The following is a 13,145-nucleotide window of genomic DNA, read 5'->3' on the forward strand; positions in this document are numbered from 1 at the left end:
GTCCAACTAAAACATTAAACAAACAAGCATTTGTCAGTACATTAGAATACCTATAGGTTCGAATGAAGAAGTTACCTTTACCTAAAAATAAGCCTGTCCTATTTCTCTTTGAGCGTAGATGTGCACAGTACAGTGTTTGTGTGTGTGTGTGTGTGTGTGTGTGTGTGTGTGTGTGTGTGTGTGTGTGTGTGTGTGTGTGTGTGTGTGTGTGTGTGTGTGTGTGTGTGTGTGTGTGTGTGTGTGTTTTATATATATATATCTACCCCCTTATATTTCAGTAATCCCTCTGGCAGGGCTGAGGGGGTAGAAAGGTCAGAGGGAAATCCCAGGAGCTTCTGAATTCATTTTTCGGAGGTGGAAGTGGGACTTAAGCCCTTTCCCCTCGAAAACGAAAACCTGGCTCTAAGTAGCAACAGTAAGCACTTGGAACCAGTCCCTGGAGATATTTACGTGTTGACGCTGATCCTGATCAACAGTGCTCTCCTGATTGACCTTTGTTCATGTTGCTACAGTACTTCACACTGTGCATGGACTGCCTATAGCCACACAAGCTAGGCTAGTTTAGGAAGCACTGCCATCTTCTGGCAGACTCGCACATTTCACCTCCTGGATTGGATTTGTTTAGAGAGAAAAGTTTTTGGTGATAGGCTTGGACTTTTTGCAGGTGCCAGTTCCGAATTGCAAGTGCCCTTTTAGAGCGGTTTTGAAGGAGAGTAAATTCACATGCTTTCATGACTGTTGTACTTAGTAGGGCGTTCCACATTTAGGTGGCATAGCAGTAGAACGAATTAACCTTAACCCCTTGTTTAAACCAAAGATGGGGTTGGATTTGATTTGTGGAGCTGCCTCTTGTGTTGTGTTTGTGGCCGTCTTTAATGTTGAAGTAGTTTGACAGACCACATTGTGTGTCTCTTTGTGTTGTAACTTGTAGAGTATCTTGTAGACCAGGCCCATTGAGCAGGGGTTAAATGAGAAGGTCTGAGGCCAAGCAGTAGCCTGACGGTCAGTTTGTTTTGGGATGTCTGAAGCCTTGTTTTTAAGGCCTTTGTCATACTATGGTACCAATGTACCATGAGGTGCATGCATAGTCGAAGTTACATTGGACGAGTGCTCCTGCTAGAATCCTCAGTGTATTTGGACTGTTAGTATGTCGGACCAAACACTTACATCCTACTGACCAGTGAGGAGATCCTGTACAAAACTCTTCTTTGGTTGACTTATTTTTTATTACTTTAATTTAGTTGCCATTTTTTCTTTACAACCAGACCAGGATTACTGCATGTTTTTGTGAGGGTACCTACCTACCGTAGGAGACATGGGGAGAACTCCACACAGAAAGGCTCTTTCGCCAACCCCACCTAGGGTATGGGCACTGATGACACGAAGGAGGGAAGACGCACCCAGCGCCCACAGTGTCCCCAGCGGGAATCGAACCCAGGACCTTATAGCTGTGCTACCGACTGCACCACCGTGTCCCCTAGTTGCCATTTTTTCACTGGAAAGATTTGCCTCTGAAATACAATCCAGCCATCCAGGTAGGTAGGTAATTTATTTTCTTGCGATAACATTGTCACAAACTTTCACTGTGAAGCCATCAGCCTTGCAGAGGTTTGTTTTTGACCCAAAGAAGATAATCGATTCAGTTTTAACCAGGTGCAATGATAGTCTGTTATCAGTGAGGCAGGTCCAATCACCAATGTTGTTCTCGAAGTGAGGACCAGGGACTGTCATGGTTCCTTGAAGGAATAGCACCTAACAGGTCTGTGACCTGAGAGAAAGGGTGTACCGTAATTTCCGGACTATAAGGCGCACCTGAATATAAGCCGCACCAGCCAAATTTAGGGAAAATCCCAAATATGTACGTATACAAGCCGCACCGGACTAAGCCACAGGTGGCCCCCTAGTGGCCGTTTCGTTAGCTCAGAGCCTTAGATGGCTCTGCGTTAGCTGTAAAAATCCATAGATAAGCTGCACCGTTGTATAAGCCGCAGGGTTCAAATCATGGGTAAAAAGGTGCGGCTTATAGTCCGGAAATTACGGTACTTGAAATTAAAAAGTTCGCGAACCATGTCAGTAATGTAGGCTTCTCCCATAGAATCTCTCATAGAACCACTACAGTAATGTAGGCTACTCCCATAGAATCTCTCATAGAACCACTACAGTAATGTAGGCTACTCCCATAGAATCTCTCATAGAACCACTACAGTAATGTAGGTTTCTCCCATAGAATATATCACAGAACCACTACAGTAATGTAGGCTTCTCCCATAGAATATCTCATAGAACCACTACAGTAATGTAGGCTTCTCCCATAGAATCTCTCATAGAACCACTACAGTAATGTAGGCTACTCCCATAGAATATATCACAGAACCACTACAGTAATGTAGGCTTCTCCCATAGAATATCTCATAGAACCACTACAGTAATGTAGGCTTCTCCCATAGAACCACTACAGTAATGTAGGCTTCTCCCATAGAATCTCTCATAGAACCACTACAGTAATGTAGGCTACTCCCATAGAATCTCTCATAGAACCACTACAGTAATGTAGGCTACTCCCATAGAATCTCTCATAGAACCACTACAGTAATGTAGGCTTCTCCCATAGAATCTCTCATAGAACCACTACAGTAATGTAGGCTACTCCCATAGAATATATCACAGAACCACTACAGTAATGTAGGCTTCTCCCATAGAATATCTCATAGAACCACTACAGTAATGTAGGCTTCTCCCATAGAATCTCCCATAGAACCACTACAGTAATGTAGGCTACTCCCATAGAATCTCTCATAGAACCACTACAGTAATGTAGGCTACTCCCATAGAATCTCTCATAGAACCACTACAGTAATGTAGACTTCTCCCATAGAATCTCTCATAGAACCACTACAGTAATGTAGGCTACTCCCATAGAATATATCACAGAACCACTACAGTAATGTAGGCTTCTCCCTTATAATCTCTCATAGAACCACTACAGTAATGTAGGCTACTCCCATAGAATATATCACAGAACCACTACAGTAATGTAGGCTTCTCCCTTATAATCTCTCATAGAACCACTACAGTAATGTAGGCTACTCCCATAGAATATATCACAGAACCACTACAGTAATGTAGGCTTCTCCCATAGAATATATCACAGAACCACTACAGTAATGTAGGCTTCTCCCATAGAATCTCTCATAGAACCACTACAGTAATGTAGGCTACTCCCATAGAATATATCACAGAACCACTACAGTAATGTAGGCTACTCCCATAGAATATCTCATAGAACCACTACAGTAATGTAGGCTTCTCCCTTATAATCTCTCATAGAACCACTACAGTAATGTAGGCTTCTCCCTTATAATCTCTCATAGAACCACTACAGTAATGTAGGCTACTCCCATATCTACTGTATCTATCTATAAATGCACCACGTCTCTGTACGTCTGTAATCTGTAATGCACGTTCACCCCACCGACTTCAAATTTGACACATGTGTTCCACACCACCACAGGGAGTGCAGTGTCCGGTGTCGAGTCCGGACCCACGGTTGTCCAGAACCTCTGCCCAGGCTCCGGACAGGGCCCAAATCCAGATCACCCCTAAATCTCCATGTGATATTCCATACAGTATGTTGATCTGACCTCATCAAACCCTGTACACTCAAGACACTCCATATATGGCCAGAAATGCACCAAGTCTCATATGTGTGTGTGTGCGTATGTACGTACGTCTGTAATCCACATATCTCGAAATTTACTCGAAATGAATTCGAAATTTGACACACGCGTTCCACACCACCGCAGGGAGTGCAGTGCCCGGTGTCGAGTCCGTCGGATACACCGTTGTCCAGAACCAGCACAAAAGCCTCTGCCTGGGCTCTGGCCCTGGTTACCCCTTATATCTCCATATATGGAGCTGGCCTGTTCTGACATCATATGATGTTCTGACATCTGCATAGACTCTATATATGGGCATGCCTGACAAAGAACTCCATATATGGACATACGTTTGTATGTACGTATGTACGTACGTCTGTAATCCACATAACTCGAGAACCGTTTGCCCCACCGACTTCAAATGTGACACGTGTTCCACACCACCACAGGGAGTGCAGTGCCCGGTGTCAAGTCCGTCAGATCGCCGGTTGTCCAGAACCAGCACAAAAGCCTCTGCTCGGGCTCTGGACAGGGCCCCTGCCAAGGTTCTGGACAGATCTCCATATATGGAGCTGGCCTGTTCTGACATCACACTGTGGTTCCATATTTGGGCATGCCTGACAAAGAACTCCATATATGGGCATAAAAGGGACACCAACATAATAACTGGGTGGGGCATTTAGAAACTTGCATCGTTGCATCGTTCCAAGTAGACCAGTGCGGCAGTGCCCAACGGGCGAGGTGGCACTGCTCTAGTTATAAATAAAAAAACTAAAACTGAAAAAAACTAAACTAAGCCTTTTCACAAAATAGAAACGAGTCGACATTCTATATATAACAATTACTGCTTTGGCAGTTCTTTCGCTGGTATTCATTAAACTGCATCCATCTTTGAAAGGTGCTATATAATATAACACCACAGCCATTGCAAAGAACCACTGAGGTGCTATAGCACCACAACCACTGAAGCACCAATGTGCCCAATGTAGGATGCAACACATTTTTATTTAGTTATTACTTGCGCAAGTGGCGCAAGTACTGTTTTCGGCTGCATATGCCGGTGACACCCTCGGCAAACAGGGATTGGGAATTGTTGGTGACACACCCGGCCAATCAGGGATTGTGAATTATTGGTGACACCCTCGGCCAATCAGGAACCACCCTTTTTACATAAACATACATAGTACGTCATCAGCCAATCCCTGATTTGCAGAGAGGGCCACCGAAAATACACAATATGTATACATATGTAGATGACGTAACCAATTTGAGTTTCAAACCTATGGGACATTTAGAACCCGTTGTAGTGGATATCTGGAACAGGATTTATATAGACATATAACTCAGATGTTTCAATTACTTGGTTGAGGTAAGTTGCGCACTCTGCTCGCCCACAAGTAGGCCATTCATGGCCAACTTGTGTGCAAAGCGCAAGTTGGCAGCTCGTCAGAGTGCATTTCTAGTTTTTTATGTTTTTAAAGCTATTTGAACCTTGAGGTCCAACTTGTCCTTCCTTACGGCATAATATGTGACTCTTTTTGATACAGAGACAGTCATGGCGGCAAGACTAACAGTTCAGTATCATAGAGAATGCTTGCCAAAAAAGCCAGCTACTGTAACATACATCACTGTAAAATTACAATATCAATCTTGAAACAACCTCACAAAGTAACCTAAAATCTAATGCATTCGCAAATTCTAATGCATGAATCACATAACAAAACTAGAACTGCACTCTGTCGAGTGCATACTTGCTTGTTGCACACTAGTAGGCCATAAATGGCCAACTAGTGCGCAAGCAGAGCGCGCATGTAATCTTTTCGCCCGCTGTAAACTGCCAAATTTCAGTATCTCTGTGAAGGAACGTTTGAAATGATTAATGTTTAGATGTAATTATTTGCTACCTACTATACATGTAATCATTTAGTATTAAGTATGATTCTAGTTTCTATCTATATAAGAAATACTGTTTTATTGTTGTAGATATATTCTGGATCCATTTTTTGTTTTTCAGAGACAAATAAATCATTTATATGTGTTGAAAAAAAAGGTATATAAACTGAATTAAAATATGTTATACAGTATACTTTTTCTGTAAACGGTGGAATCTCAATATCTCTGTGAAGGAACATTTGAAATGTGTAATTATTAGGTGTAACTATTTATTACCTATCTAATTTATGTATGTAAACGCCTATAAAAAAAAGTATATAAACTGAATTAAAAATGTAATTTTAATTTTAAATCTATTTCATGTTAGACTATAGTGATATTAATACTAAATCATGGTCAGAGTAATATGTGTCTCTAACTTCAATTTCTATAATAATACTTTCACATTTGTTAAAATATACATGATCTAAAATATTTCCGTAATCTGTAGTTGGATTTGTATTTAATTGTTTAAAGCCTAATTTTGACATGTAGGTCTTTATACTTCTTTCTATCTCAGTATTATGGTCTTCATTGAAATCTCCTATTATCAAAATTGCAGAAGTCGGAGATGATATGTACTGTATCATGTATTCGAGAAATGTGTTTAATTTTGAAAGGTCTGTTTTAGGTGATCTGTACATAAGAATGATATATAGATTTTTATCTTTTACATGTATACATATATGTTCTACTTTCTCTAATATCCTGCTTTCAGTTGGAATTCTTTCAATGGAAATATCTTCTTTTATAGCAAACATAACTCCCCCACCTATATCTTTTTCTCTGTCATTCCTCATTGTATTGTAATTCGTGTTCGTTGTTTTTAATTTAAAAGTAATGTTATTATTTTTCTTTAAGTGTGTTTCAGTAAAAGCTATTAGATCCAACATTTCGAGTTGGGAATCTGAGTTTATATCTTCTAAATGTGGTAGATAACCTCTGACGTTCAATAATCCAATATTTAATGAATGTTTTAATGGTAATTGAGTTATTTTACGTATATTAGGATTTTCAAGAGGTGATTGTCGTAATCGTATCATTTCTCTCTCTACATTCTTATCTACTTTGATCTTCGTAGGATTAAAGTCAAGTATATATAGATCTTTTATCCTTTTTACTCTGCTGAATGCTACATAGGCTTGTCCCGGGTTAAAATGTGAGCCCTTCATAGATACGACAATCTCTTGTATAGTTAAACCTTGGACCTTATGAATAGTTAATCCCCAAGCTAATGTCAACGGGAATTGAAATCTATTTGTTGATCCTGTTTTTCTGCCTCCATGGAAAATGATAGCTTCATGTCTGTAAATTGGAACTGCTTCTGGATATTTTTTATAGGTACTATTAGCCTTCGCATTAAGACCAACATATTTGTCTTGGAATTTAACGAGTATTACTGTAACATACGTGCTGTTTTTCCCAAAGTCAATATACTCAACAAATCCTCTGATACCGTTGACTAATCCATCAGATACCATTACATTAGTAGTCAACATCACTTGTGCACCAATTGCTATACTGAGTGTAGTTGGTAAACCTCCTGTTTGTGATAGTTTCCTATTTGTGCAATCCAGATCAAATAGTCGTGTGTCTTTATCTTTTCTACTATCTTCTGCCTTTATATGATAAATAGTAATATTAAATTTTTCAAGTTTGTAGTTATTGTGTTCATCGACAGATTTATTCTCTGCAAACACATGAAGTGCATCTTCTGGGTAATTATCAGCATTAGCATTTATTTCTCTTGATTGTAACTGTTGGATATCCTCATCTGTTATTTTTCCTTCTCTGACTCGATTCATCATTACAGCAAAGTTCAAATCATCTTTCTGGCGCATTACTTCATTAAGTTCCAACAATTTAAATGAATCCCATCCATTACCACATATATTTGCAATTGCATTACTTGTACCTTGAAAGATGTATTTTTGCATTACTGGTGGTAATTGGAATAGATCTCCAACAGCTAAAATAGATACATTGCCAAATGGTTCTTGTACCTTTGAGCCATTTTCCATAACATTTGTGCCTTTAATTTGACTCAATCGTTTATGTACTTGGAGAAAAATGTCTGCACCAATCATAGAAATTTCATCTATAATTAATAATTGCAGATTTTGTAAGGAATTTTCTAGTAATGCTACCTTTTCTTGATTCAGTGGTAAGAAAGAATTTCCAAATCTCGATGATTTTAAAGATAAAGCTGAATGGAGTGTCACACCTCTAATATTGAAAGCTGCTATTCCCGTTGATGCCGTAATCATAGAAATAGTGTCATCAGGTTGTATGAAGTTGGCTGTTTTGAATAATCTCATGCAGTCGTAATGGATCAGTTTAATAAGATGACTCTTTCCTACCCCACCTGATCCACTAAGGAAGATGTGATATGGGACAGTTTTCTTTCCTTCCTTTAAATCAATAACTAATAGGCTTCCGTGTGAAATTGTCAAATGATCTGGAGTGTTGATATGCCCGAGTCTGTCTGCGTCTTCCTCGGAGAGTCCTGGTTTCAATATCTTCCTTCTTTCACTGTGCATAGGATAGCTGAGAGTCTTTGGCTGAGAGTCACCCCAGCTAACTGGTACACCTGAGAGTCTTTCACCCTTTCTAGCCTTCCCCCGTGGACGTGTCAAATGATCTGGGTTGTTGATATGGCCAAGTCTGTCTGCGTCTTTCTCGGAGAGTGTTAAATGACTGAGCTTCTTGCGATATTATAACTTAGTTTTTGCATATATAATTATATACTTAGATATATATTTAATTTTGCAAACCACACTAATATTAATAATTATGGTAACATTTTTGACACGTTGTGACTTTTATACATTCCAGAATCATAATGTTGTATTACATACGTCATTACTGAGAGCAGTTATACAATATCTATATACGTATATAGGCATATACTATATACGTATATCTATATACTCTATACTCTATACTGTATAAAGTGTGTAGTTGTAAGTTGATTAGCGGTATTCTGTGATCGGCCTGGTCCAAAAACCGTGACAGCAAAAAAAACGTTCCGCCATTTCAGGACCCCCCCAGAAAAACATCAAATCTGTGCCCGTATTGCTGGACCAATGATGACGAAATGACCATATTTCTTACGTCATCATTTAGAGCTAGTCATACACATACGTGTATGACTAGCTCTAAATGATGACGTAAGAAATACGTGTATGACCAGCTCTAAATGATGACGTAAGAGATATGGTCATTTCGTCATCATTGGTCCAGCAATACGGGCACAGATTTGATGTTTTTCTGGGGGGGTCCTGAAATGGCGGAACGGCTGTCACGACAAATGGACCAGGCCGATCACATTACTTGCGCGCTCTGCTTGCGCAAGTAAATACTATAGCCTACCTCGTCAGACTCTCCACTTGACATGTTCCCCTCAGTGAATGAGTATGGTAGTCACGTAGTCTCAATTCATTCTCGAACCTGGCAACCCGCGGTACCAGACGCTATGCAGCATTTCGCCACTAGGTGTCGCATTTTACCAATTACACAACATGTAAATATAGGGGGAAAAAGTTGAAATCCTGCCTATTGCTCCTTTAACTTCTAAATAAAAATAAAGTAAAAAAAAATCACCTGTGTGGTGGGCTCTTATCATCGTACATCATCATGATGTAAAATAGACAATATGACATAGAATTGTCCATTACATTGTCAATGGGAATTTAATGTTTGTGTAGGACAAAGGTTGTACACATATACCGGTACACCAAGAGCTGGACATGGGAGGGGCTAGCGCCCCTCAGAGAAAATAGGTCTACCCACAGGTGGGTACTGATACAGTATTATAGAGACACAGAACTAAAATAAATGGACTTGTAGGTCTGCTATTTTGAGTGAGCGACACCAGAATTGTACGATGAATTTTTAATCGGGCTTCAGCCTACATTAATGAAAACAGTGCAGACAACAACAAAGCAGCAAACTATGGAAGTATGGAGATCTGTAATCTCATCCATCATGCCATATATCACTATATCACTGTGAACAACCCTCGGTGAGGCCTTTGGGAGGCAAGCAGCAAGCGGAACCGCAGCACCATGACCCTGCGGAACCATTGCCCACCACTCCTGAATGCACAGGTCCTCGCTCTACTCCTGGTGAGAGCAGGAGTGGACCTGGTGAGACGTAGGAGGGGCCCGGACAGTGATTGTGTGACCCTGGTTTTTCCCTAGTGGGACTGTTAGAGGGTAGCTACTGGGACGTAAGTCGGGACTTGATCACTCCCGGCTGGGTCGCCTGAGTGAGGGGTATGATGTTGAGAGACCCGAAACCCCGTTGACCTCAGGATACATCACTGAGGATACGTCACAGGTGCATCCATGCGATGTTTTTTTGTTATAGTCGCAGTGCAGTGTGCATCAGCACATAATAATAACGTTTTACTGTATGTCACTAACAGTACATAATGTGTTGAGCTGCTAGTGATATTTTGGAAAGTGTCATAATCCTATAGTGGCTAGAGGCAAGTGTCATGCTTTCATAGCCTTGAATAACATTTAAAACCTCAAGGAATGTGGTTAAATCTTCATGCAGCTTTGTGTCTGTCCGTTTGAGCGTTTGATTGTCTACACAGAATGTGATGTATGATAAGAGCACCACTCACTTCACACAAGTGTGATTTTTTTCTGCACAGATAAAAAAACAATCAGATTCCAATCTGGATAGGGCATAAGTTGTATTTGTGCTGCCAGTCTAGTCTTCGTCGTCCGAGTCGTTGTCTTTCTGCGTGGGGAGTGACGATCTGATTGAGGACATGAGTATGTCGTGGAGTGGCTTCCTGGGGTTCTCCTCCAGGTCCGTTTTCACAGCTCCGCTCTGCGATAACCGCCACTCCAAATCTTCAGCCTTTGGGTTCATACCACCGAAGACAAGTGGTCCGACATACTGCCCCTTCAGCGCTCCCTCAAAGTAGACGAAGATAGTGGGCAGGTTGTGGTCAGGATAGTTGGGGATACAGGTACTGGAGATGGACTTGAGGAACTTGGTCTGAGGGAACTTGCTGGCCAGCGTGTGGAGGTGCTGGTTGATCAGGGTACACAGGGGAATGCCCTGTCTGTAGAGGTGTAGCACAACCCAAACGCCGGCTCCAGCCTGGCTGACCTCCTTGACATAGTCCTGTCCAGAGATCTCGCCCACCTCCCCGAACACATTCTTCACCTCAGTCACCTTCCATTCCGCGAGGCGCTTCCGCCTGTACATCTCGATGGCAGCCTCATCCTCTTCATCGAACTCGTCCTCGTTTTCATCCAGCTCATCAACTGTCATGCTTTCATAGCTTTTCACAGACTGCTGCTGTTGGAGAGCCAACTCTTCCTCCTCATCATCTTTGGGGATTTCTTTGGGGGGAAGAATGCCCTTCTTCCGCAGAATATCATTCCACTCTGTGTCCTCATTTGGGTCCTGCATTGTGACAACTGAATATTCTTGAATCGTTCTCTGGTTACACGTTTGGACCTTTCTAATAGTGCTGGACCCTCAGCGGCTTGCAGTATCGGATATTTGAAGGCCAAACTATGATGTCAGGATGACAACATCAGTCCTCTCCATATTCAGGCATAACCCACAGATGGGCCCCACAACTAGGAGAGGGCTCTCCAATATTTGATGGTTTGTTCTTTTTCTTTTCTTTTTAATGAGTTACAATTTATTATATTGGTTATTATTTTATACTAGAGCGGTGCCCGTTGGGCACTGGCCTACTTTGAACGATGCAAGTTGGAAATCCATTCCCCACCCAGTTATCATGTGTCCCTTTTATGCCCATATATGGAGTTCTTTGTTAGGCATGCCCAAATATGGAGTCTATGCAGATGTCAGAATGATGTCAGAACAGGCCAGCTCCATATATGGAGATATAGCGATGACCAGTTCCAGAGCCCGGATAGAGGCTATTGTGCTGGTCTTGGACAACACTATATCCGACCGACTCGACACCGGGCACGGCACTCCTTGTGGTGTCGTGGAACGCGTGTGTCGAATTTGAAGTCGGCGGGGCGAACGGTTCTCAAGTTACGTGGATTACAGACGTACACACATAGACTTGCCGCATTTATAGAAATATATATGAAATATTTGTATACCAAACAAAGGTCCAATAAAATTATCACAGCATATATTTTATTTCCTGTCATGCTCCTCTCTCTCTTTCCTTTCACGAATAACCACCTCCAGGTATGGTGTCAGATAATGGACATCCTCCTCATATGTTGTCCTCTGGTCTTTGGGCAAGATGTGGTGCTTCATGGAGAGGTCCAGGGCTCTCTTGAACCGGAAAGTCCTGTCATTGTACACGTTCTCCGGAAGCCTCCGCAGCGCCTCCTTCACATCATCATCTTCATGAATGGTGTCATCACGCAACAAACCGAGCTTATTGAAGCCACATAGGTTGTAATACCATTTGCGGAATCCAAGAATGAGACTCCCGGTCACTGATGCTGGTGCCCTCAATGCCATTTTGTTTGCACTAGCAACCACTGTTTCCTTTGCTCTTTAGCAGTTGGAACTAGCTATAGCCCTTGGTTTCTGTGTCTTGCCCACTTTCTGACAGACAGAAAGAACCTAACCATATAAGGTTTTTATAAGTTTGCTTTCTACCTATTTGTCTTTGATCTCACGCTAATGCCCCTCACTAAGTGTTGAAAGCGTTTATGCAGAGCTGCCTCAAATATCGCATCATCAAAAATATGATGTCAGTGACCCAAATATGGAGATCCACACAGCTCCAACTGCCCTACTCTGATCTGTGCTCGGGGTGAATGAGGGTCTACGATCATGCGTGTGGTCCCGACCGGAGTTCAAACGTCGGACCCTTCTGTCGACCTGAGTTCGGACACTTCTGTGGGCCTGGAGACTAGGCAGGTAGTATTTTAGAAAGTACTTCCAGAAAGTATTTTCTAGCAGCTGACTGTCTGTCTATGACGACTCAACAGGTCTGACTCAGGATAGATGACCGGTGTGAGTGATGCGTCTGCACGCCCTGTCAGAAGAGCATGTTACGTTGTGTGATCTGGATCACAAATGTCAGATCCCCTCAATCCGGATAGGATCGTTCTCTTCACTGATTGGGCACCCACCCTGGCACTACCCGCAGACTTGCTTCAGAGAGCTGACCTCGCTGTTCCATCTTAAGTGCCACTGTCGCCGATGATGTTTAGGTATGCCTGTTTTGATTTGATGTCCAGATTGTGGTGGATGTTGTAGCAGGTCCACACTGTGTGTTGGTTTCAGCACTAAGCACTATAGCTTTACTAAAATCCCATCTTCCTATCCATGTTGTAATGTAGGCTATTTGATCAGCCAACCCCCTGGGTGGGTCTCATTGGTAAGATGGCAAGCAAATACTGTAACAGCCAATTGTGGTTCAGGGAGGGGCAGTGAATAAAGATTGTCATCCTGCCACTGACACTTTCAGGGCTCTTTCATAATTGGTTGTCATGTTTTAGATTGGTAATCAAATGAAAAAAAGAAATAAAGAAAAAGAAACGGAAATCTGAATTCATTCACATATACAGTTAACATTTACTCTCA

The 13,145-nt window shown here is 41.8% G+C and overlaps 2 protein-coding genes across 2 annotated transcripts; both read right to left on the reverse strand.

The window, feature by feature from the left end:
• Positions 1–10,310: 10,310 nt before the first annotated feature.
• Positions 10,311–11,024, reverse strand: LOC310865241 (phosducin-like protein 3; the record flags this gene model as incomplete). Its single annotated transcript, XM_083774267.1, has 1 exon — positions 10,311–11,024. The coding sequence occupies one exon, from the start codon at positions 11,022–11,024 to the stop codon at positions 10,311–10,313; it is 714 nt and encodes a 237-aa protein (XP_083630393.1).
• A 711-nt stretch (positions 11,025–11,735) lies between these two features.
• LOC310865701 (cytochrome b-c1 complex subunit 7-like) lies at positions 11,736–12,071 on the reverse strand (the record flags this gene model as incomplete). Its single annotated transcript, XM_083774913.1, has 1 exon — positions 11,736–12,071. One exon carries the CDS (start codon positions 12,069–12,071, stop codon positions 11,736–11,738), a length of 336 nt encoding a protein of 111 aa, XP_083631039.1.
• Between the last annotated feature and the right edge of the window lie 1,074 nt (positions 12,072–13,145).

This window comes from Protomyctophum parallelum (assembly GCF_964188405.1).
Source record: "Protomyctophum parallelum genome assembly, chromosome: 10".
Classification (NCBI taxonomy): domain Eukaryota; kingdom Metazoa; phylum Chordata; class Actinopteri; order Myctophiformes; family Myctophidae; genus Protomyctophum; species Protomyctophum parallelum.